The following is a 26,479-nucleotide window of genomic DNA, read 5'->3' on the forward strand; positions in this document are numbered from 1 at the left end:
AGCATGATAATAGGGGGTGCATCAGTGGTTTCACTGATAATTAAGGGTTTTGTTATGGAATTGTACCCCATAATTTAGTGGATCCTTTGTGCAGTGACATTGTTGTAACGCTGCTTACACCCATCTACAACACCACCCCTCCCTATTGGCAGAGTGGGCACACCCAGGGCCCCACTACCAGCATTCATAGGCCCCCAACTTGGCTTGATGGTCTTTGAAGGGTCCACGTTTAATTAAAATAGTGGTCGATAGGTAGAAAGTGCAGGTCCAAAATAAAATGAGTATAAATAAACCATATTTATAAACTCAAGTCCTTGCCTCAGCAAGGCAGTAACCATATATATAGAGAGGTTTTTGAAAGTGCTTTATAAAAAAAATGCATTTCAGAGTGGCAAAACTGTTGCTATTAATTCCTTGTATTACATACAGAAGCTTAATATTGGGATATAAGATAAACACCAAATTAGGTTTTTCTGTGGCTGGACAATGGTCAGAATCATATCTTTGAAAATCAATAAATACAAATGAGAAATCTCTTTTGTATTGTATCGTTTCTGTTGCCCAGAAACTGTGCCGTGTGGTTATAGAACTAAAATGTGAGTGAATCCTGTTCATGAAACAGATGAAGCCTCTGAAATGAGTGTCAAAATAGATTAGAGCCAATATTAATTTTCAGCTATCTTTTAAGTGTTTAACATCTGGATAACTGAAATGAATGTACAGTAGACATCTGATGTTGGAGTATAACTTTATACTGGTGCTCTGCTGTCACCTGCTGGACTGTTAAGAACACTAACAAGAATGCAATATAGTAGTTTCATAGCCATATGAAGGGTGATTACTGTACAAACTTGTTTTGTCTAAAATAGAAGTGCTGAAATATCCAACAAAATTAGAATATTTTTAAAGACTCGCCATTTCATTCAGGTATAAATTATGACCAAATGCTCTCAAAATAACTGACATTCTGAAATGTTTTATAACAAAAGCCATCTCGCAGAAGTTGCTGCTTTTGATGTGAGATCACTAAACTACAGGAATGACAGCCACAGCAGTGCTCCTGTACTTTACCTTGTGTCCCCTCATGAATCATTTTTAACACCAAGACAGACAGACAATAATCACCAAACAATGACTCCTTTATCCAAATTTATTAGCAAGAAAAATGGGAATCTTACAAGAAAAACTTTCCATTTAGATTCACTTCTTTGTAGCTTCCTCCTCCTTTGACAATGTCTTGATCATCTCTTCTTTCTTAGCCAAGAGACGCTCTTCTCTGCGTTTGCGGGCCTCCTTTGTCTTGGAGCGGCGAGCCTCAGCCTGGTCACTGGGTGGGTAAAGGGAGGTGGAGACAGAGGAAAAATTATTTTGACAGTAAAACTGAGCTAATGGGAAAACAAAGTGTCCTTATACATGGACACTTCCAGAAAGAACAAAAGCTAAACAAATAAATAAAAAAGTTATTTAGCTATGGCAGGAAAATCTTTCACATCCTCCCCACACATCTCAAAATAAAACGATAAAAAAGAGCAACTTACGATAGAAGCTTCTTGCGAGCCTTATCTGCCTTCAGCTTGTGGATGTGCTCCATCAGTATGCGTTTGTTTTTGAAGACGTTTCCCTTGGCCCTCAGATAGAGACTGTGGTACCTGGAGGACACAGAAACAATACCTCAGTGTCTCAGATGCCTCTTCCTGAAATTGGAATTAAAAACGGCAATGGTTTATTCACCAGCAATGAGCGCTGAAATTCACACTTACATGTGCCTGTCAATTTTCTTGGACTCCCTGTAGCGACGAAGAAGTCGACGCAGGATTCTCATGCGCCGCATCCATGACAACTTCTCTGGCATACGAGCATTGGCTGTACCCTTTCTCTTACCTAAATAATAAAAATGGCAGTGTGTCACATTATGTTCATATCAAAAACTACCAAACTTCTGCCATTTGCAGGATTCAACACACAGTTGCCAAATGTATGCATTTTTCTGAAAAATTAACAATGACATGCAAAAGTGATTACTTTCAATTTGTCCACTCAGCAACTACTAGGACTCATAACTAAATAATGCTAGCACAGGATTCAATGTAGAATCTTAAAAGCAAATTAAAGTGATGTTTCAACAAGACGAGGAAAGGAAAAGGGACATTACTCACCGTAACCCATGTGACGTCCCTTGCGGCGTGCCAATGTGTTCTTGCGGCAGCGAGCACGGGAATGAACCGTCACAGGCTTTCTGATGATCAGTCCATCCTTCACCAGTTTTCGGATCTGCTGGCCTGTGGCACAGACACAATGCAATAAAGATTCTGGCCTTTGGGGACCATGCAACACAGATGTACAGAGAGAGCTCTTCAATGGAAAGTAAACAACTCACGAGAATTTGCGTTGGCAATCTCATTGGTCTCGTTTGGGTCCAGCCACACCTTCTTCTTGCCACAGCGCAACACGCTGGACGCCAAGCGCTTCTGGAGCCTGAGCATGCTGGCATATTAGTTTTGCAGGACATGAGATACATACAGTGCTATGGGGCCTTTAAGATTACCTATGAATTTTAAATTTAAGAAAGGGGGATGTGTATTGTAGTAGTAGTGACATTTTGAACTTCTTGCACAAAAGAACTCTCAGCATTGATGTTTCCTTGTCTTGACTGAAATGATCATCCACAGAGAGAATACCTTAGTTTCTATTTTAACTTAAAAGCATGTTCATTTTATAGCTAACTACACTTTGTTACTGCAAGCCAAAGTTAATGGAACGTGAGCTTCTTTAAAAGGGGCACTATGCAGTTTTGGCAATTTCTTCGCAGGTTTCTCTATAGAGCTCCCCCTACAGCTTCGGAATAGGTATTTGGCAACACTAAAAACTTGCTCGGTCAGCCTGCCTTTTCCTCTTTCTCTGTTCCTCCGATACTGCTTTCGTAGCTTTCTCCTTCTTTTTTTGGCGGCTTAGCTATGACGATAGTGTGAAAAACTCCATTGCTACCAGCCGGTTCCTGGATGGGGGCGTGTATGTGTGCAGTGCCGTGAAGCAATTCGTTACATCGCGAGACCTGATATCACGCGATACTTCCTGACGCTGAGGCTGCCAAAAGTTGCAAGGGTGGTTTTTCCACTCACAGGCACTAGGGGGAAGCGAGACGACCACCATTCAACCCAAAAAAAAATCATAACCATTCCAATGACTCCAAAGCTGTTCAGAAATATAAAAAAATAAATAAATAAATAAAACTGCATAGTTCCCCTTTAATTGGCACATTTCAAGACACAAAAAAGTATTCTCATAATTCCTAATTCAAGGTATACTATCCCTGTAAATCTTTGTTGTTGAATGGCCAAGTGCATTAATTAAATCATACCCGACTGTCGAAGTCAATATGTATTAAGAGAACGGTCCAAGTACTGTTTTTAGGTACCTGTGTAATTATGCTTACAAAAAAGGTCATACCTGAGCTTATTTTCTAAACCAGTGAGTTTGTTTTTTGTAAGTAACGTTACACATTTGCCAGTTACAACACCGAAATAACGGGCTCACTGGTTTAATAAAAAAAGGTGCAAGAACTGAACTGATCAGCTGCCACTTACTCGCTCATCAGGTTTGATAGAAGATGGCAGAGACTGATACATGCGATTCCCAGTGTGCAGTATTTTTATTTGTGAGAGTCCCCTGGTGCTGAAAGTGCATGACATTAAGAAAAATAACCCAAAAATAGTATAGCCATTGTATTTTATTTAACGGACATTATTGATCAGCTGGTTCGACAAACACGCTAAATAACTATATTATTGCCAGCTGATTCGCCACTAAGGACCTGTGGTGTTTCATGACATGTTATGACATGTCTTGGTTAATTTAGCTCACGTAACGTTAGGTTAGCTCACCAACATAGGCCCCATGCTACATGCATTCTGGTAGAAATAAGCGACTTTACTTAAAGTCGAACAGAGTTCAAGTCGTCCCTCTTGTCTTACATTGCAAAGCTGCAACCCTATAAATTGTTTGCTTAGAATAAAAATACACATTTAAATGTCAAACGTCTAGCTAGCTTACCTCATGGCTGCTGCTAGCTTGGTAGAAAGAAACGTAATAGAACGCCTCAGTCCCTACCATTATAAATATCGCCATGGGTTACTCAACTGTGACAGTATCAAGAAATCGTAAATATAGCTACCGATTGGGTAGTGACAGAGCGTATTCAAATGTAGTTTTAAAAGGAAATATTTGATGTTGCATCTATAGTTTACTATTATGCCTTAAACGTAACTCTGAGTATATTGATCTGTTCCCCCCATCATAACACAGTGGTATGCTCCAATAATTTATATAATCGACCACTGGGGGACGCACCACATCCATGTTTCAAGAACTTTGTTCTTTGTGTTAATGTAATTTGCTGTTTTATTGTTTTGTTTGAGTAATACAATTTGAAACATTTTAGTTCGTTTTTTTAATCAAATGGGGCCATATATTTTGAGCTTGTGAAATTATGTGTGCATGTGTGAAACACTTTTGTGCATACAGATATAATTCGCACAGGTAAAATGTTTGTAGCTGCAGAATTATTGTGTGCATGAATAAAAAATAAATAAATTAAATGTTGTGGAGGTGTGACGTTTCACAAAATCTGAGCGATGGACACACACATTGCCTACGAATTTTGACCCTGTTTTTGAGTCTTATCTAGCGCTGGAGTATGATTGAAACCTTTGCTTTTTTACAGTTCATGTTTGAAACATATACTAACACAGCTATATGCCTAATGTCACAAAGGAAAAACAGACACTATTCAAGCAGTGTCGCAGCTGAAAAACCAATGCATAGTGGTCTTATTGGTGCAGTGCTGCTGCCCTCTCCTGGTTGCTGGCAGTTAGCCGCTGTATCAAAATAACAGGTCTATATCGGTCTATCTATAGGCCTATATCGTCTATATAAGAAGGTCTATATCCTTGACGTTCCACTTCCGGGATTGCTCCGGGCAGGAAATTCCGCCGGATGCATGGATGTCCGTCTCCTTCCACTTTCTTTGTGTTCGAATTTTAAACTCCGGTGGATTTATGAGGACAATGGTTGACTGCTCCTCAGATCGCTGCGTGCATGGTAAATTGAGACTGCTAGCTAGACCATCTGCTCAATCAGAGTTTTCTCTTGCATGACTATCTTTACAGCGGCTCCGTGCAGAGTTTAGCGCCGCCCATGACCATTGTGATTGGTTTAAAGAAATAAACCACAGCACGTTTTTCTCCCATCCCGAAATGCTATGTGGAGTAGCCAGACCCTCCTCCACTCCGCAGTGTGTGGATGGCCTGGCTAAGCGAGATTGAAATAACAGTGCTCCTGTCTCCTGTGACACATTTCTGTCTGTCAGAGCTGTGCCGTCCGTTCTTTGGAGGAGAGTGGAGCTCTTGTGGGGAGACACAAGGGCACTAAAGAGCCCAACGGCTGGATGCAGTTTTGTCGACGAGTTCATTTTTGAGATATGAGTCAGCGTCACAAAATATTCAAGGTAAGTAGCGAGCTAGTGCTAGCTATGTCGCCAACGAGTAACTGTACTAATGGCGCGCGTGTATTGTCATGGAAACAATAACTGCATGCTAAACAAATATAAAATGATAGTAACATTAGCTAGCTAGCTAGCTCACGACCTCGTTGAGACATTTGTGAGTGGTGGAGGCTTAATCACATTCGGGCCATTATTTTAGTGGTATAACCTGAAGTCCAGTTAACTTTACATTGACATTGAGTTCAAGAGGACACTTGTGATTACATTTTACATCTAACCATGGCTTGCTTCAGCGACATAAACGAATGTGATGTTAACTGCTTGCTCATGAACGCATCAGACATTAGGCTAAATGGATTCCATTCTAGATATCGCGAGCCCCTTAAGCCATAACGTCAGGTTAGCCATATGAGACTCGACAGCGTGCCACACAATGTGCCGAGACAAAACCTGCACGGTGTCAGAAACTGCACAGGTCATGGTTTAATTTTAACACGAACCTTCAAATAGCCCAACTAAAGCCATTTACAAGGTATTATGAAGAGATTGCTGTGTAAGCCAAACAAATAGGTGTTACTTTGTAGCCAAACCAGACACCCGGCTGCCTGGTTTGTGCCATTGTTGTCTGCACTATCTTCACACCCCATCTGTCACACTGAGACTTCTCCTGTTTGACCTGCATATTGCAGACAGCTTGGAGCGTGTGAAGCGGATTAACCTAGTTGTGTACTGTGTATCTAAACAGGGATTTTTTTTTGTCATCTAAAACCGTGGTTCCCAAACCTTTTCACGTCAAGGACCCTTAAACTGACACAAATTGGACCATGGACCTCCATTTGATTAGATTTTGTTCCAGGCCAGGGTCCCCCATCTGATAGTGTTTTTGCTTTTACATGTTTTATTACAAAAAGTGTATGAAACCCATGACCAAAATAGTCATACATTATGTCATTTTGTTACTTATGGATGGAATTATAGTGATTCCCCTTTAGCTGGGGAACCCTGGGAATCCTCATCAAGGACCCCTGGGGGTTCCTGGACTCCACAGTTCTATAGAAGAATGTGATCAGGTGGGAGATGGGCTGTCCCCACTGATAAGAGATTTTAAAATGAATACTCATTTTTATATATATATATATACACACACACACAGTATAATTTGATAGTTAGCAAATTGTGCTATTGCCATGTTTTGTTTTTGTTGTGTGTTTCATCATTGTAAAATTAGTAATTGAAAGAGACAGTGACACAAGTGACAATATAGCCTTAATACTCTACATTAGCCAATATATTTACTTGCATAGAAGTGCTAATAATTCATTATGGCTACCTTCACCTGTTACCTAATCCCCCAAGGTCCTCATTATTTAACTTCTTTGTTTTGCTTCCAACAAAGTCACCCTATCAAGTACAGTACTCTCGGTCATTGACCCCTTTGTAAACCCAATTTCCCTCATCAGTGTGCGTATCACCTACTACCACCCCAACAGGACAATGGCTTTCAGGGCATTCATCTGCTGCTGGACTGGATAGGCAGGAACATTTCAGCCAAGTGGCCTGCATGTATGCCGTCCCCCTTAGACTTAATATTCACAGGAAAATGTAGCTACACTGCCCCTTAACTTACACAAATACAAATCAGAGGCACTGGCCATGGTGTTTTCTGTTAATTACCTTTGTACTCCCTCTCGTTGTACTTTGTCCTTGTTTCTCCAGGCTTTTGTACTCTACATGTACTGTTTTTCAGTTGTTCAAATTGTTCAATTGCAGAAACAACAGCAGACTGTGACAATGTCAAAGTTTTTCATTGTCCTTGTAGGTATTTGGGGCCAGACACTGCACACCTCCATTGTACTAAAAGGTTAACCAGACAGTAACCAATATAGTGCAGGACCAGTGGTCATAAAAAGTATTGTAGGGTTTTAATCTTCAAAACATCCTCACAAAATATCAATCTATTATACCACATCTGAAACACAAAAGTATAAGAAAACATCTGCAGACAAAACAAAGCAAAGAGGAATAACAACCCATATTAGAAAAATGTATTCCCGTTGGCTTGAGAAATAGCCTCGCCATATGTTATTCCTGATTTTAACATTTCATTTAAGTAGCTGAAGCTGTAGAGTTCAATACTTAATAACTACTTTTATTTGGCAATTGCTATACTCTATATTTTTGCCATGTCTGTATTGCCCAAAACCGTAAAGGTGGCCTCTGACAAATATACAAAAAGTTTCTTTGAACGGGTGAAAGAATCTGTAACCCTCCTTGACATAACTCAGAAAATGTGGCCTAACTGGATCAAACAGGTGTTAAGTTGAGACAACTCATACTAGCAGGGTGATGCATAGTGTGTGTGAGTGGCCCACATTGTTTTAGCTAGAGGCATCTATGTTCTCTGGCTTTCCTGTTGGAAGTGAGGCTGGTAACACCTGGTTCATGCTCATGCAGAGCAGAGGCAGATGTTGCAGCTTGTGGAGAGATGCATTACAGCGCCATATATTTGTATTAAAGAAATCTGAAGCAATCATTAGGGCTGCCACCTCTTAGTCGATTAGTTGACTAATCGGTCGTTTTGGTCTTAGTCGACTAAGATTTCTTTAGTCAATTAGTCATTTTTTATGCTTATTCATGCTTAATTATTTATTTCCAAGAAATTTATGGTAAACACAAGATTTAAAGTGGTGCTTTTGCAGGATTAATTGTGGAGAAACTCAGTTTTACAGATGGTTAATTAACTACATTTATATTGTGCTTTTCTAGTCTTAACCACCTCTCAAAGCGCACAACTCTGTCAATTAAATCAACTAATCGATTAGTCGACAAAATCCTATAAGTGTTAGTCGACTAAGAATTTCTTTAGTCGAGGACAGCCCTAGCAACCATGTGGTTTATAATAGATTTTGCATTGAATGTGTAGGAATTGTAGATCATCTTCAAAATAAATATGTAGATTTTAAATCAAAATTTGCAATTCAGTTAATCTGCAATAATCTGCCTTTTGTGTGTCAGTAGTTTGTTGTTTAGATGCTCATGTGGTCCATTTTGAAGTATGATCTTATTGAAGTAAATTAGGATATTGTTTTATGGAAGGTAAATTAATAGACAGTACTTTTGCTTATAAAATAAAAAAATACATATTGCCAGGAGTGATGGCTGCATTAAAATCATTTAAAATGTAACCTTGTGATATCCCCATGTCTTGACAGCTTGCCAGCTAGTGGTGTGTGATCTGGAGGGAGAGGAAAGGACAGCAGAGAACATGGAGCTGTCAGATGGCTTCTTGCTGCAGGTCAACAACGGAGAGCAGTGGTGTAACCGCTGGAAACATCCCAATGATGACTCGGTAAGCCACAGACCAGACCAACAATCTTCATTATGCCATTGTACAGTAGGATCAGCATTACACATCTTGTCAGATCATAGAATGTTTAATCTTGTCTCAGCAATAGTTGTGTTAGTTTTTCCTTTACCTTCAATGTGTTTTTTATGTGTCGATGTGTTTCAAGGACCGCAGCACCAGCCCCTCGGTGCTGCGCTGTGTTGCCAGCACGTGGAAGGAAGGCCTGCTGAACAGAAAGAGGCCCTTTGTGGGCCGTTGCTGTCACTCCTGTACACCGCAGAGCTGGGTAATGTTGTACCACACCTAATTAACTCTAACATGAGTTCATTTGCTAGACTCAAGTCAGGTCCAGGGTATTTTTTTTTTTTTTAATCTAATGTAATTGTTTATAACTAAGGAGAAAATGATCAGTATGTAGCGTACATTAGGGCTGGGCGATATGGCCAAAATATTCCATCCTGATAGAGATCATTTCATATCTCCATAACGATGTATATCACAATATAGCAAGTTTTCTTGTAATTCAATAAATAGTCTATATGAAATAACCACATGGTAAAGCCTATTTTTGTATACTTGTGTGAATTAAATACTTGACAAATGAGAAGTACTGAGTGTTTTATTCATTTTATTAAGAACTTTAGTGCAAATTGAACTTAACGTGCAAGGGCCAGAATGTAAAGCATTGTCCAAATGACATAAATGTTGCCGTAATGCTGTTAGGTCACTGGATTTTTGACATTGCGATAGAAATGTTATAGAAAGAAAAAAAAAATGTACATATCATCATATTGCCCAGCCCTAGCGTACATAACCTGCCAAAATCAATTCATTGTAGCTGTTTGACGACACAGCAGTTGTAACAAGAAAATGAGTTTTGCATTAGCGTGTAACTGTTAGGCCGGTATGGCATAGTATCTCTAGTTGAGACCTTGATAACTCCAGCTTGGTTAGCTCTGTAAGGATTGCTCATCTGGATTCCAGTCAAAGACAACAAAATAAAATACAATATACCTTTTTGTGTTTATTCCTCAAATGTACAAAGCCATCGCTGTCTCTAAAGCTCTTAGTTGAAGTTATGTTGATGCTGTCTTCTTCCTCATAATAATAATCATTTTTGTTTCGGTCCCAGGACAAACTGTTCAACTCCAGTATTCCATCTCTGGGACTGCGCAACGTCATCTACATTAATGAGACACACACCAGGTAAAGAAAGCAAAATCTACTCCATTAAAGTATCACTTTATTCCACAGTATTTTGCTCTGAGCAGTCCTATTAGCCTGGCCAGAGGAAAATATTCAACTTTGAAAACTACATGTTGAGCTGGTTGGCTTTCATTTGCTGATTTGTCCTCTGATTATGCTTTAAATGCCCTTTGCACCTTGCAACAAGAGCAAAAGCTTTATCTCCCTCTGTATAGTACAATCAATACAGTGCAGGCTGGCGCTGGCCCTCCTAACAACCTGTGTATAATAAATGGCAAGGAAACAGCGGAAAGGGAGACAGATGAATAATTTAAAGTCAGTGAACACCTGACACATGCATCCAGTGACTGACCTGAGCAGGCAAAACTCAGTAAGACACCTTAATACCTCAACCCCAACCAGTATGAACATCAGCTTGGTGTGAATCTTTGCTTTTTTGAAGTCCAAGTCAATCCTTTGGAATAAGGCCACCTTTATGAAGGCTGTTTGCCATCATGCTCCAAATAGCGCACAAATAACTGCATTGTATTAGCATGTAGATCGAGACATTTCAGAGCCAAAATGGGCTGAAGTCAATATGGACAAGATGGCACTGTGTAGTTTTGACACAATCGGTATTGTGTCATGTATAAGCTCAGCAAAGTGGGGGAAAATGAACTCAAAACAGCCATTGTTGTAAGAAAACTGTGTGTAATGGATAAAGTCAGCCAGAGCTGATCTCTCGTTCCAAAAAAAAAAAAAGATGAACCTTGTATAATGTGAGAGTATGCATGCAGTTTTTGATAAAAAAATTTCACCGATATTTATTATCACATATTCTATAAAAAAATATGTCAATGCATTTGTTAGTGTAGCCATGTATACAGTATATACGAGAATGTGTTCACTTCTTTACATGTTTCTGTGTATAAATTGGTGCACATTTGTGTCTGTGTGCTCATGCAGACAGCGGGGCTGGCTGGCGCGCAGGTTAAGTTATGTGCTGTTTGTCATGGAGAGAGATGTCAACAAGGACATGTTCACCAGGAACGTAGTGGACAACGTGCTCAACAACAGCAGGTAACGGTCGGTGTAGCGTGACACATTTGTTGGAACGTGTCATCAAAGTGCAACTGCGCATCATGAGAGTATGTAGTAATGGAGTCATAAGAGTGCCATTTAAAAAAATAAATAAATCTGTAAAAGAATATTATAAAGAGGAATAAATGAAAGAATAAATAAGTAAACAAAACATTTGGAAACATAAAGAGAAAAAAATTCTAAGAATAAATAAGAAAATAAAAATGTGGAAATATAAAGACAAATATATAAAAGTATAATTAAAAGCATTTTCATTTAATTTTCTCTTGTATTTGTTGATTTATTTATTAGTATATTTTATATTTTTTAAATGTATTATTTTTCCCTTTTTTATTTTGTTCTTATTCTTTTCCCTATTGCCGTTGCTATTCCTTAAAGGGCCAAGATGGAATAAAACTTCATTTAGGTTTGTGTCCACTTTTTTGTCCTGTGCTTTGGTCTATGGCAGAGTGGAGAGTGCTATTGTGACGGTAGCCACAGATTTGGATGCTGCAGCCAGCCAGCCTGGCCAGGAGCACAAAGCCATCAGTAAAGTCAAGCAGAAAGCCAGGGCCTTCCTTCAGGAGATGGTGGCCAACATTTCCCCATCCTTTATCAGGTACAAGGTGTATACTGGAAATCTCACCTAACTTGCTTTTCAGTCAATGATTGATATTGCTGGGCTTACAGTATGAGAATATTAGAACACATTACTAGAATAAGTACACATTATGTGTGTGGCTTTACTGTATGCCTTACATTATGTTCCCTTACACTAAAATTGATTAGATTCTGCCACAGCTAAAGTTTTGGACTCTTTGTTTCTGTTGCACATCTTCTCACACTTTTCTTTATGTTTAGGCTGACAGGGTGGGTCCTCCTAAGGCTCTTTAATGGTTTCTTCTGGAGCATCCAGATCCACAAGGGCCAGCTGGAAATGGTCAAGAAAGCTGCTACGGAGGTCTGCAGAAACCACACAAAATGAATTCTACTGTCACAGCATGATTTCCACAACTTGTGCAAAGGTGTTTTCAGAGCATATTGTCCTCATATTTGTGACAGCTAAACACATTGTCTAACAGGAACCACTCAAATATTTATCATCACTATACTTTTCTGATGGATGCATATACATGACATATCCACTTTCACTGTTTAAACTAGAAGTTCCATCTGCACTGAGAAATTATCTGTGTTAATTTAAAAATCATCTATGTCTCGTCTTTACAGCAAAATGTGCCCATGGTCTTCCTTCCTGTTCACAAATCCCACATTGACTACCTGCTCATCACCTTGATCCTGTTCTGTCACAACATCAAAGCTCCACACATCGCTGCTGGAAACAACCTAAGCATCCCTATCCTCAGGTAAAATCCTACAAAGCCTCATGTCAGGTTTGATCTGGCAATAAGGAGCATTTCTGCTCTGTGTAAGTGAAAACGCAGAGATCAGTTTGATGTCAGAAGAAAGGGAATTCCTTGGAAATAAATCAGAGAGGAATTAAAACTGAACTAAAGAGTGAGACTAAAGATTGAGACTGATTTTTACATTTGGAGAATATTAATAGCCAGGAAACCAGCCAGAAAACAGGTGGTGAACCTGTTTTTATCCTGCTTCAGATATTATTTTGAGGTTCTAAAACGGATCTTCTATAGTACATGGGTGCATGTGATATAGGTCCCAGAAGTACCAACCTGAGCTATGGTTACCGTGAACAGGAACACACCTAGTGACAGGGTACAGAAGAGGAAATATTAAGAAAATGAAGAAGTGAAAGGAAAGCAAAAAGTGTGTTATAGAGAGATACACAACTGACGGGTTCAGCACCAAAATTTGTAGAAATCTATGAGAAAAGGCAGGACTTGGATGCAAACTGGCTTATTCTACATTATAGCTGTCATGTTCAGCTGTCGGCAGCATTTTTTTTTTGTTTAAATCCCATTGAATAGTCCAGACCGAATAATCACATTTTTTAAAGAGGAATCCCTACAGTACAGTGATACTTAATCACAGTGACGCCATAATCCAAATTATTGGCATGTCGTTTTTACTGACTACCAACCAGCCAACTGAAAATGATGAGGACACAGCTGCTGCCAGTGTATAAAGCTGTGCACAGAAGCCACTTGAAACTTTCTATTTTTCTCATGTCAGCACCCTTATCCGTAAACTTGGAGGATTCTTCATACGACGCAGAATGGAGGAGACGGGGGATGGAAAGAAAGACATTTTGTACAGATCACTCTTACATGCAGTAAGTCGTGTGTGTGTGTGTGTGTGTGTGTGTGTGTGTGTGTGTGTCCGTGTGTGTGTCCAGGGTTTATTATGTAACTGCAGGCTCTCTTTATGCTTTTCTGCTCGGTTTGCTCTTTTCATTCCTAAGTGATCGACAGGGAGAGTTAAAAGCCTTTGTTACCTGATGTTAGTGCTTTCTTTTTCTTTCATTTTCAGGTTTTCAATTGGCCTTTTTAAATAAGTTACTTAGACACTATTACTATTCTGTAGCAGTGTTTAAACACCTTCTGTAGCACTTATGCTGCAACATTAAGATGGTGTTTGGCTTATGCTTTTCTCCTCTTCACTGACCTAGATACAATTAATGTCAATTTGTCTCTGTTGGGACCGTAGGTAGGTTTCTATTAGTTGCTAACTACTTTACAGATGGTCACAGCTTTGCCTCCTATGATTGTTAGAGTTTAGGTTAGGCCTCGGTTAAAGCATAATAATTTTAGTGATCTATTGTTTGGCCTATCAAATGTCCCAAAAATGTCTGTTAAGTGATTGACATATTGTTTTTGAGGACCATTGTCGATGTATTCTAAATCTTTCCAACTATGACGCTAAATGTATTTCCACCCTTGTGTGCATATTGCATCTCAAGAAATTCACCAGTGCAAACCCCTTTTTCAATCAGTTTGAATTAGAAATTAGAGGCTGATTAAATCTGGAATCTAAACCTTTTGTTAGTATTTGGATAATGTGGCTTAACAAGCTTTCGCTAATTTGAAAACCTGAAGTAGAACGAATGTTAATGACTATTAATGTTAATATTAATGCTTTGTCCTCATACGCTACTTGTAGCACAAAGTCTCTAAAAGTGCTTTCTACAAAAAAGCTAGGCTGCTTAGTGGATTTACTTAATTGTACCAGTCTGTCACAGTTGAGAATTGCTGCTAATTTGTGTTTTTGGGTTGAGACGGGGCTTGACCAAAGGGGTAAGCCTCTTTCCATAACCCATACCTCCTATGGCGCCATTTTGATGCTAGCAAGCACTTACCCGCCGTTAGCATTCCATTGACTGCCATTCATTTTGACGTCACTTTGACAGCGAATAACTTTACATATGAAGCGTTTAAATACTTTATTTGTCCATTGTTTATTTCTAAAGAAACACGACAATGTATAAAAGGCTCCATTACCTTGTATCTCACGTTATGGCTCCGTAGCAGACGTTTTTATAAAAATAGGCTAACGATTGTGTCATAACCACGCAACTTAGTTAGCAATTAGCCTGTGCCTATGTTATCTCCTAACGCTCTCCGTCTCTGCAAGATTGGGCATGATTGAGATTTCTCTTGGCACAGCTACCAGAAGACTTACAACTTTCAGACAGGTTGCTCACGTCACATCTACGTCTTCGAGCTCAGTTGGTGGCTGCGCAGTAACGGTCAGCCATCATTGGAAAAGTGCTTCTAATAGCCTTCACTGGTCCAGAGCAACGGGATCTGTTGGTCCATTTCTTTAACGGCCTATGAGTGACTAAATGTTGTGTTTACTTAAAACTGGTAAGCCTTGTGGGCCAATACCCTTTTCTCATCTGTTTTTGTCTTTTTAACAGCAATTTACTGGTGAAAGAAGTAATTATTGTTAAAAGTGATTGCATTTTTAAGAATCATTTCAATTCCCCCCTATTTGAGAGGGATGGGAAATTATATTGCAAGCCATTATCTCATTGTTTCATTATTAAAATGTGTGGTATAGTTACATAAGAAATCAATTTCTCCAAATTAAGGCAATTTAAAACATGGCAACCGTATTGTCAATTTCGGCAACCAAAAGCTGATGCCTGGTTGTCAAGCCAGCAACCACTTTAAAAAGGTTAGGGTTGAGCCCTGTGAGAGTAATGAAAGCAACAAACTGTGGCAGGCATTGTGCATAAGATAAGAGGTATCTGCTTAAGACATGAGCAACTGTTGTAAAGCATGACATACATTTTATCCATTTGTATTACCAATATTCCACCAAACCGACCATTCAAGTGAACCACATAGTACTTAAATTTGGTAGCAGATGTAAATTTAATCTGGCATGCCTGTGTCACTCACAGAAATGTAATCAACCAAACTCCCTCACAGGCATTAAAAAAAAGCCATGTGTTGCTAATTTTGGTCGCCCCGGTGAATGCCGAACCTCTCACTCTCAATGCAACAGCCCAGATTCCATTTCAGGACAAAGTTTCTCTTCTCAGAAGTGTCTACATAGCAAGAGGCAGCTGTACTCATCCATGGCTGGATACTGTTACACAACATGGCTGCCTTGGCACGTGTCCAGTCCCCTGCGGTGTGTTTGGCGGTCAAACTGTCTGTGACCACCACCTACTTTGAACTTGTATTCGGGCTGCATACGCAGCAGCTGCTCAGGGTTCACTTTACTTGACCCTCTACCTTGTAACGGAGTCAATGTTGTTTTTTTTAAATGTCAAAGACTTTGCAGCAAATTGCATTTCATCAAAAGTAATTTGCACATTTCTCTAACTTTTGCCATCCTGTGCCACCTTTTATCATTCATCTTCATTTCACCATTCTCACTTCAACATTATTCTGTTTCATCAATCTTCCTTCAGTATACAGAGGAGTTGTTGCGTCAGCAGCAGTTTTTGGAGGTCTACCTAGAGGGTACCCGCTCCCGCAGCGGTAAGCCGTCTACAGCGCGTGCAGGCATGCTGTCCATCGTGGTGGACACAATGTGCACTGGGTCGATTGCAGACGTACTGGTGGTGCCAGTTGGCATCTCTTATGACCGTATTCTTGAGGGAAACTACAATAGCGAGCAGCTGGTAAGTGCTTGGGTGACGTCTGTTTTTTGTTTTGGCAACAAAGGTGTTTTCTTTCATTCAAAGAAATAGAATAGATATTATACAGTAGCTCTGGCTTGCGAAATTGTAGCTGTAGAAAGGAGGTGACAAAATGTTGTTTGTCGTGGGTAGGTTAGATAACTTAAATATGTTGTTATGATTATCAAGTCTACATTGTAACCATCTGAACTTCTCAATCCCACCAGGGCAAACCTAAGAAGAATGAGAGTTTGTGGGGAATAGCATGTGGAGTGTTTAGGATGCTGAGGAAGAACTACGGTTGCGTCAGAGTTGACTTCAACCAGCCCTTCTCCCTAAAGGTGACTGATCACAGGTTTATATCAGCTTTCATACAAATAGAACTACAGCTGTTGTGACCACATGCAGAGCTTTAGCAGATTTCAGATATCACTCTTGATTTTAAAGCGCTAAAAAGCGTTTTAGGAATCTTACAATGAAAGATCATGCTTTCTTTTGGTTTCTCAACCTTTTCATTAAAGAAAGAATCTATGGCTGAGTTTGTATTTGTAATGAAACTTTTGTGTGTCAAATGTAGGAGTACATGGACTCCCAGAGAAGCCGCCATATTCCACCACAAGTGTCCCTGGAGCACACCTTGATGCCCATCATTATTTCTGCACAGTAAGAGCAAATACACACACAACCCACTCTAACAATCAGTTATATCCTCCTCTGTTCACAAACCAGCAGTTCCACATCCCCACCTGTAATATTATGAACTGTCCCGTCCAAACTTGACTTCTTCCTCCTGCTGCTTGACAGCAGGATCTGTTATCTGACAACCGAGCACAGCGCCTGAGCAAGCATTGACAGGGGTCATTTCAGTTCAGCGCTTTCCTTTCAAAGATAACTGATACAGTCATATAGTACAACAACAAGGACAGCGGCGCTCCATCCCAGCTGGTCTCGTGTCACAGGTTCAAAGCTCACGCCAGCAGAGCTGACTGAAAAGACAAATTGCAAATACTGTTTCATAAAAAGTGCCCTACATCATGTATAGTAACACTCACATGCTAAATAGTAGCCTGTCTTGAAAATATATATTATGGCTGGCTGAGACATGTAATGACTGTGCCACAAGCCTAGAAATAAAAGGAAATGGTAAGTGAGCTGAAAGAGCCAGAGGTTCAGGAGGGCAACAGTAATTTAATGATCACATTTGGAAACCTATTAAGCTTACTTCAGTTCAGATTAGTGTTGATTTAAAAACACAAGAGGCAGTTTGTTTGCAGCATAAAGCCATCATGCAGAAAAGTAGTACATAGGGCAGGCTCAAGCCTTTCTGGTGCCCTTCTATTTGCAGTTATGTCATGTTTTTCTAAACTATTATCCAATATTATATAAAAACTTATATTTGGTGGTTTAAATCATTTTACTCAAACACCTGTTAAACAAGAGAAGGAAATTCATTTGTGAAATTAACTGGTGTATTATTCATACCGTATCAAGCTGACCTAACAAGACAATTATCAATATTTATGTTTACATGTTGAGTTGTTGTTATTCGTCCAGACCTGATGCTCAGCTGTTTGAGAGGCAGGAGGAGGAGGAGGAGGAGGAGGAGCAGCAGCTGAACAGAGAGCTGCCCGATGACATCTCAAGGCGACAACTTATCAACAACCTGGCCAAGCACGTCCTCTTCAGTAAGAAATTCACAAACCACACAGCCAGTGGATTAACTACACCCTATATATAGCTCTGTTGCATATGACATTAAAGGATAATTATCAGCTTCACCAAGAAACTCCAGTTTGTTAACTTAAGCTGTCTGTAGTAAAGAAAGACCTCAAGTAAGACTGACATGTGACCAAGGTCATGAATCATCACAATGCATCCTATTCAGTCTTCCAAACAGGATGCCACATAAATTTGTTATGTCACTATCACATCTCATTTATTGTAAATACTACGGCACGTTTGCTGCTTAATTAGGCATTCCTCTTTTATCTCCTTCTTCTGCACATGGTTCTCATGTTCATTCTGTGTTAAAAGTGCACCTGCAGCACACATGAAATACTATCCATCATACTGCCTCCATTAATTGAAATTCCACACAGCACAGCATCAGTCCATCCGCTTCACATCCCTCTGGGGTCTCTCTTTTTTTTTTTTTTTTTTTTTTTTTTTTTTTTTTTTTTTGCCGTGAGGGTAGCACTACAGAAACCGGTTCTTCCCAGCTCATGCAGCTGCATTCTACTAGCTAGGCCCATTTGTTTTTTGCTCTCAGCCAATCACAAAACTTCCTACTGGATGGCATGTTGTTTTCATCCAATAGGATAAGGGGGTGGGGGATAAAGAAGCACAAGTAGGGAGGAATGCAGTACCACTGCTCACAGGCTTTACACCCCTGATCTTGAGCTGTGCTTAAAATGACCACTAGTAACCTCTGTCCTAAGCCATGCGCACACACAAGCACACACTACAGTATTTTCTCTGTCTGCCTGATCTTATGTAATCAACTCTTTTAGATTGAATAAATGTATAATATTTAAAATATGTAACATATGGTTAGTCATAGATTGTCAACTAGTCCCATCTGTACATACAGTTTTAGTTGTTGCCATAATCCCCACCAATGACGGACATTCAAGACTTCGGGTCAAGTGCTTAACAGCTTAGCACTTTTTTTTCTGTCTTGTAAATTATAAAATATATATTATTAATAATGATATTGATAATGTTTTCAGTGTGTTGCTCATTATATTGTCTTTGTTTCTATCACAGCGGCTAATAAGTCATCAGCGATCATGTCTACCCACATCGTAGCCTGTCTGCTGCTGTACAGACACAGACAGGTAAGTCTGGCTGTCTTTCATGTCCTCCTCTATGTTTACGGCAGGTAAAAAAAACTTTTTTCTTCACCCCTGTTCCTCACATTTTACTCCTCCTTTTTGTCTGTCTCTTTTTTTTGCTGTTCATCCTGCTCTTGCCCATCATGCTCCCTCCCTTACACCAAGGTGATCCAAATGTCACATACCTCTGCATTATAGTAATGAATGTCCCTCTCTGTTGGAGATCTTGGTCTTCCTGCATCATCTGTACATTAGTGGTGAGCCGCTGCCCTCTGCAGGCACACTGATCTAAGTGGCTGACAGTGAAAAACAATTACTGAAATTGTCTTCCTGGCTCCAGGAATTGGCCGATGCTGCATATAACCAACTCAAGCCCTGTCTAGCATTTTGTTGCACTGAATCCTGGCTTTAATTAGCTTATGGAGTCGCACACATTTTTTTTTTGAGCTTTGTTTTTACCTCCACTTTGCTCCAGGGGGTGGTGCTGTCCAAGCTGGTGGAAGACTTCTTCAACATGAAGGAGGAGATCCTGTCTCGGGACTTTGATCTGGGCTTTTCGGGGAACTCGGAGGATGTGGTCATGCGTGCCCTCCACTTGCTGGGAAACTGCGTCAATGTGACCAGCAGTTCAAATCGCAACGGAGAGTTCACCATCGCACCCAGCCAAACTGTACCAGCTCTTTTCGAGCTCAACTTCTACAGCAATTGCCTTTTCCATGTCTTCATTTCTGATGCAATCATTGGTACGTTGAGCCAAGATGTTGTTGTTGTGTTCTGTGCTCACTCTGGTGTATCACTGATCTTTGACTTGAGCGGTGTGTTGTGGATGAACTTTGCTGTTGACATTTTAAATTCCATCAGTCAGATGCTAGTTTTCCCAAGCCTAGATTTTTCTTCACAAATTTATTTGAATGCTTTGTCTCCAGCCTGCAGCATCCTGTCACTGCAGCGAGAGCTGGTAGCAGAATCCGAGTCTGACCACCCACCCGATGGTCCGAGTAGCCTCCCTCTCAGTCAGGAGAGACTCATCCGCAAGGCCGCCGGGCTCTCGCACTTCCTTGTGAATGAGGTGACAGTGGCACCAGTAAGTCCTGCACGTTGTCACCATCTAAATACTTAATTTTCGAATTTTCTCAACAGTCACAATTAACTAGACAATACAGCAATCAAATAGAGCAGAAACGGACAGAAAAAACAAAAACACACAGTTGGAGAGCTGCCAGAATATCAGAGTGCAAGTATTTAGGTCTCATCAAGTAATGTCAAAAATGGTTTCCACACCTTCAAGAAGTAACTTTGTGAATTCCTTCTGTCAAAACGAATCTGTTCCATTCTAGCCCCAGAAAGCATTTCATTGAGCCACCTCCTGAAACATGGGGGCAGTAGAGACGCCCAATTAAGTAATATATATATTTTTTTAGCTACAACCATGTCTGCTCTAATAATTTGCTTCTGATGGGGAGGAACGGCCTCCGTCCTGTCAGAGCAACCAGAAATAGCTAGATCGGGCTGGATATTTATCGGTCATTGTTTGGAAAGAAAGTTAAATATGTCACTCCAAAAATGACTTAATACTGGACAGTGCCAGAATAAGTGACAGTGATCCTTCTGAGATACCACATCTGTCACACAGTGGGGAATCTGATTCAAAAATCTTAAGTTTGGTTTTAGAGTAATGCTTGAAATGGAATTAATCTGTATCTCGAGCTAATGGACCAGCTCTGCATAGCGGACAAACCTTCCTCCCACAGTTCAACTGACACCGGAGCACCCAAGGCTTCTACTGGTGTCGTAAAAGTGACAAAACAGGAGATCAAATGCTTTGAGTCAGGCTGAGAGAGAAGTAAATCACAGAAAGTGTGACTTTATAGTTTGATTGTGAATTTTGGGGTACGCTCCAGTACAAAATGCCTGACTTGAAGGTAGCGATAAAACTGTTTTTGGTGATACTTTGGAGCTAAAGAAAGAAGCAAATTTATTATCTATGTAATGCTCACCAATACAACACAGCCCTCTTTCCCTCCAGTCCAGAAACACTCTATCCATCAGTGCCAAGTTGAACAAGTGATTGTATGTTTATAGGGGTGTATACTGAGCTATTCACCAATCCAAGGGAATTTTTTAAATTTGATTCAAAATCCTCAGTGAATTTCTGAGAATGAAGTAGCAGAAACCTGCGGGGAGACATCAGACCGGTCTTCATAGGGACAGTCCCACTGCCAGAAAGCGAGAACCCAGTAATAATGCTTAAATATTGGAAGGGGTCACCATCCTACTAAACTTTATACAGTACAATGAGTCCAGTGGCAACAGGAGATTTTTGAAGTGCATCTCTGTATTGTAAGACAAATCCCTTTTATGTCCCTTTTTTTTCTTGTTTGCCGTGTCTGAAGTGAAATGTGAAAAGACAATAACATATGACCAACCCATATCAACATTTGATCTTCATCAGACCTCATGCCATCATACTTTGCACATAAAAGGCATCCTGTCACTGTGTGATCAATCAATTAATAATGGCTCTAACTGATCACATAGTAGTACTGATCAGTTGTGTAAACTTTGGTTGTTAGTTCCTGATGCTATTGGTGATTGAAACAGATTTTGAATATGACAATCCACATGGTTCGTTTTCATGTTTCACAGTGCCTCTCCCTCTCTTCCTGTCTGTCTCACAGCCCTGTCAGACTATTTACCAGGTTTTTCATGATGCAGTGACCCGGCTGATCCAGTATGGCGTTCTCTACGTAGCAGAGGTCAGTTTACAGATACAACCCTCACTAGTGACGGACAAGAATAAAAGAACCACTGTGACTAATGCTGGAAGTTGACTCGCGGGGAACATCTCAGGAAGTGCTGTTAACTATAATTGTTGTGCATTTTGGGCTACTATAGGATCCGTAGTTAAAATACACCTGATGGATTGTGGGTAACTTTGGCTCCGTTATTGTTGTTGGCCATGCTGCTGTGAGCACATGCTGTTGTGCTAATAAATGGTTAATATTCCATTTTTAACTGCCCATATCATTTTTATATCTAGTAATGTGAAACAGTGAAGAATATAAGAATAATCGCCTACTGTATGTGTAATATGTGGTAGGTCTTTTCCATAGCCCCGATGGTCTAATTAGTGTGTTTTTGTTTGTGTGTGACAGGAGGACCAAGAGGAACTGAGTCCCAGCCCCACAGAGGAACCTTGGCCCAAAAAGTTCCCTGAGCCCCTTTCCTGGAGAAGCGATGAGGAGGACGAGGACAGTGACTTTGGAGAGGAGCAGAGAGATCGCTACCTAAAGGTCTACTTTTAGTAATAAATATCTAAAAAGACAACAGAACCTCCACCACAATGGCATCAACTTCTAGGACGGTTTTCAAGTTGTTTGAATGAGCAACATCCAGTCACTGACTTTTTCTTTCCCTGTTTCAGGTGAGCGTTTCCACAGAGCACCAGGAGTTCTTCGTCTTCCTACAGAGACTTGTCAGCCCGGTGCTGGAGGCCTACAGCGGCGCTGCCATCTTTGTCCACAGTCTGAGTCAGCCCATGGCTGAGTCCGACTACACCCAGAGGCTCTTCAGATACCTGCTCACCCGCACAGAGAGAGGAGTGGCTGCTTATGGTAGTACTGCAATATTTCCCCACATACACTTTTGGAAAATTACAGAATTATAAAATCATCATCCAGGCTTAGTTTCAACTTGGAATAAACAGTCACTGCGTAATTATAACCTGTTTTATCCTTCTGTAATACAAAATTAATTATTAAACCTTTTAACAGTTACTGGAACAAATGTGTTAGAACTAGATTTATGCTATATCTCACAGCGAAAGTGACTTCTGAAGACTACGAATTAACTAGTAAAAACAAATGTTTTTCCAGGTGAAAGTGCAACTCATTACCTGGTTAAGAACACCGTGAGGACATTCAAAGAGCTTGGGGTAAGAGTGTGTTTATATCAAATTTATGAACACATGATGTGTTGCTTACAGTTATTAAAAGACACTTTAGTGTTAAGAAAGTAGGGTTTGGGTTGTGTTCAGGTTTCTCCAGCTTGAGTTTGCTTTCTGTGTTGTAATCTTCTGTAGGTCCTGAAGCAGAGAAGAGAGAACGAGGTGACAACTCTGGAGCTGAGCAGCACCTTTCTACCTCAGGCCAATCGGAACAAACTCCTGCAGTACATCTTAGGTTTCACCCTGCTGTGACCGACAAACCCTTCAGCCCAGCTCAGATCCCAGGCTCCTTCCAATAAAGGGCTTCTACTGGTTACTTCTAAACAATCCCAGGTGCTACTCTGTGGAAAGCTTTACCAGGAAGTGCCTTCACGTAACAGCCGCTAACTGTTAGCTGTTAGCCGGAAGAGACTTGAAGCCAGTCTTCCCTTTTTGTTCCAGTCTATGACTCCCGGTCTTAGAACTGTGCAGCTGATAAAACACGTGTATCATTCTTTGAAGAGGTACCTCTAGGGATCATCTGATCTTTGTGAACTTTGCCAGTGAAGTCATGAGGTTTTAATATGATCAACATTTTAAACGATCAGAAAATGTACTCAAGCAGGTTAGTAAATAAGAATCACTTTTACAGCAATCTGAACAAAGCAAGCTGCCTTTCGTCTATACAAGTTAACAAGCAAAATATGCATTGAAAATAATGGTAAACATAATCCACAACAAAAGCATTTTTATGTTATACACTCCACAATCATACAGTAGAAAACATGTCAAAATGTAGTTTGATGAAATGCTAATTTTTAAAACAAATCCCTGTTCATAGGCCAGAAGACTCATGTGTAGTGCATTCAAATACATGCACTCTAGTGTTGTGGAATTTAAAAATGTAATACCTTTTCTATCTAATGAACAGTAGATCAAATAAGATTTGTCCCTGCAAAATGCGTACATATCCAAATTTTCATTTGCAAAACTAAATGTCAAAATCTAATCCTTTATAAACAGCTTTGATCAGTTATACTTCACACTTCAGCAAATCAGTTTGGCTGTGCAAAAATATCTACGTGGCAAACACAAAATGTACCTGTTGAAAGTCCATTGCAGTCAAAGCCTAAAATCTCAAGCATCTATAGTTAAGTGCATTCAAACCACTAATATCTAAGTGCATTCAGTTACACTTTCGTCATGGGTTTTGATGAAAAGTGACTTTGATCTCTGTGTTTGCGTAACACCTTTTTCACTTCTCAATGAATGTTACACAGCACTTAAAGTAGTTAAATACCAGGCATTACATCCACGTACGTTCAAATGCAACAAGCTCAGAACTCTTTGGTCATGCCTTTCAGGGAAAGCAGAGATTTGGGAACGCCACCATTTTGTCCTGTATTATAAACACACTGTATAATGAAAGCCGTTCTCAGCGTCACTGCTCTAATGGTTGGGCATACTTAAAACAGGAACTGCATAGTGTGGTAAAAAATAAATGGTACATATCCACTGTGTAGCTGATTTAATGAAAGGTCATGTGTTTACTTTTAAATGTATGATGACTGAAAATGAAATAATATTCCTTAACTGTCAGGTTTACCTATTCTTTATTGTTGTTGGTTCAATGCTTCATTTCAAAGTTTCAGCACCACTGTCTTAATTCACAAAACACAGTCTGGGAACTTTCCGTAAACACACTTTAAACTACCAGAAAGTAGATCCTGATAATTCCACAATGCATGTGTCAAAAAAAAAAAAAAAATGGTGTCAGGCAGGTTGGGAATAAAAATTCTGGTAACCGAATGTGTTGATCATGAAAATCAAAAACAGACAAACTACCAAAATAAAACGAGTGAAATTTAAAAGCTGATAGTTGAACCTCACTGCACAGTTCATGTGCATTTATCTGCAGAACCTTTCCCAGTTTTTATTTTTACTATAAAATGACATGAAGGTCTGGTCGTATGTGTGTTATACTGAATCTGAATACATTTTGCATTGAACATAAATGTACAACATCTAAGTTAATGTTTGTGTATGAGTGCACACCAACTGAAAAAGTGTGTGTTTGGAAGGGCAGAGTAGGTTTGATGAATCTTTGGGATTATTAGAAGGAATGCTAACAATATTTTCTCAGATTGATAATGTGAAGACTGTTTGAATGTTAGAAATCAACATTCTTGATCTGTCAGGGCAATAAAATTAAATACAAATCGGGTTACTGATGGTATACATTTAAATTAATATTTATACTGAAAGACTTGTTGACAGTGATCAACAACACTGCTTGTTACAGTTAATATAAATGCTATGTTTGCTTTATTTAATATTAGAAACCTGCATATTGTCATGCAATTTTTCAAATCTGTGTAAGAAATATCCTTGAAATGAAAACTGAACGACAACCACAGCATGTTGAAGAACAGAAAAGTATGTCTTTTAAATGGCAATGTGATCAGTGTGATTTGATTTACATTCAAAGCATTTCTGAGCCCACAAATAAGTCCCCAAGCTGAGGAACCCCTCCGCCAAGATAAAAACCACTCTACATACTGTACTGCATGTTTCCTCTGGTCGCCTTTAATCATCGACATTTTAATGTGAACTCTACTTAACCTGAGAATTGTATTTTACAATATAGTGTGTGAATTTTGTTGCCGAGAAAGATAGTTTGTATAGGAGCTAAAGTTAAACTTGTTACCTCTTGAATGTATCTCATCTGTCCTCAAAAAGGTCAATGTGATATTGTAGAGTACTCGATGGAGTCGGTACGGACATGATACAGTTTTTAATGAAATGTGATTATTGTTGAGACTCATTGCTACTGAATCTGCATTAACAACATCCCTCTACAACTATGTAACTTTGTAGGATTTAAAAAAAAAAAAAAAAAAAAAAAAGCCTGTATCTGGGGAGCAGGTGCCTTTTTAATGCACTGTAGTGGTCTTTGGTTGTGTTTTTGTGCATGTTAACAAAAATGATTTTGTGTGGAAATCCAAAAGAACACTGTAGATTGTAACTTCGAAAAAACAACACGAGCAGAGAACTTGTGGTTACTGTAAGAAGAATCACCAGCTACTAAAAACAAGTGTCACCTTTTTTGTTGCTTTCTCAGAGCAAAGCACAATTAGCATCATTAGATTTTGTTTTTAAATAAATTAATGATAGATTAACAACAGTGTCTTCTGTTTCTTTCATTTTTTTTTTCCAGTGGGAGGTGGAACATTAAATGTTTGGGTATCAGTTATAAATACTCTTGATATTACACCTTTTTGTTTTCCTCAGTTGATTTAACGTAGTTCACTTGTTTCATCCATATTTTTTCATACCTCTTAGTTTGTTTCTTTACAAATGTTAAATTTGCCCTACCATAATCTCTCAGTTTTGACAAATCATGTTTTTTGCAGGTCCTTCTTAGCATTTAATTCCAATACAGTTAACATTCTTAACAGATAATAATCTCTGTATCTTTAAAAGTTTTAAAGCAGTATCCAGCATGTCTGCCAATACCCCAACGCCTCAGCTTTTACTTCACACATTCTTGTTTTTG

General features: G+C 39.5%; 2 protein-coding genes across 6 annotated transcripts; one reads left to right on the forward strand and one right to left on the reverse strand.

The window, feature by feature from the left end:
* Nucleotides 1–1,132: 1,132 nt before the first annotated feature.
* Nucleotides 1,133–4,149, reverse strand: LOC114547880 (60S ribosomal protein L19). Of its 4 annotated transcripts, none has more exons than XM_028567387.1 (7): nucleotides 4,051–4,065; nucleotides 3,585–3,672; nucleotides 2,378–2,475; nucleotides 2,157–2,279; nucleotides 1,761–1,881; nucleotides 1,539–1,649; nucleotides 1,133–1,327 (listed from the first exon to the last, which is right to left on the reverse strand). In XM_028567387.1, exons 2-7 carry the CDS (start codon nucleotides 3,590–3,592, stop codon nucleotides 1,201–1,203), a joined length of 588 nt encoding a protein of 195 aa, XP_028423188.1. In that variant the 5' UTR covers nucleotides 3,593–3,672; nucleotides 4,051–4,065; the 3' UTR covers nucleotides 1,133–1,200. The 4 variants fall into 4 exon arrangements, with proteins under 4 accessions (XP_028423188.1, XP_028423186.1, XP_028423189.1 ...); XM_028567385.1 differs by having other exon boundaries at nucleotides 2,378–2,484; XM_028567388.1 differs by lacking the exon at nucleotides 3,585–3,672 and having other exon boundaries at nucleotides 4,051–4,149.
* Nucleotides 4,150–5,058: 909 nt separating this feature from the next.
* On the forward strand, nucleotides 5,059–26,107 carry gpam (glycerol-3-phosphate acyltransferase, mitochondrial). Of its 2 annotated transcripts, XM_028567870.1 has the most exons (22): nucleotides 5,059–5,097; nucleotides 5,366–5,503; nucleotides 8,713–8,849; nucleotides 9,013–9,132; nucleotides 9,979–10,052; nucleotides 10,998–11,111; nucleotides 11,581–11,730; nucleotides 11,973–12,072; nucleotides 12,342–12,478; nucleotides 13,266–13,365; nucleotides 15,955–16,167; nucleotides 16,392–16,505; nucleotides 16,742–16,827; nucleotides 17,719–17,849; nucleotides 18,931–19,001; nucleotides 19,474–19,741; nucleotides 19,925–20,082; nucleotides 21,677–21,754; nucleotides 22,154–22,291; nucleotides 22,423–22,612; nucleotides 22,874–22,932; nucleotides 23,080–26,107. In XM_028567870.1, exons 3-22 carry the CDS (start codon nucleotides 8,766–8,768, stop codon nucleotides 23,194–23,196), a joined length of 2,502 nt encoding a protein of 833 aa, XP_028423671.1. In that variant the 5' UTR covers nucleotides 5,059–5,097; nucleotides 5,366–5,503; nucleotides 8,713–8,765; the 3' UTR covers nucleotides 23,197–26,107. The 2 variants fall into 2 exon arrangements, with proteins under 2 accessions (XP_028423671.1, XP_028423670.1); XM_028567869.1 differs by lacking the exon at nucleotides 5,059–5,097 and having other exon boundaries at nucleotides 5,232–5,503.
* The last annotated feature ends 372 nt before the right edge of the window (nucleotides 26,108–26,479 follow it).

This window comes from Perca flavescens, chromosome 21, assembly GCF_004354835.1.
Source record: "Perca flavescens isolate YP-PL-M2 chromosome 21, PFLA_1.0, whole genome shotgun sequence".
In the NCBI taxonomy this organism is placed as follows: domain Eukaryota; kingdom Metazoa; phylum Chordata; class Actinopteri; order Perciformes; family Percidae; genus Perca; species Perca flavescens.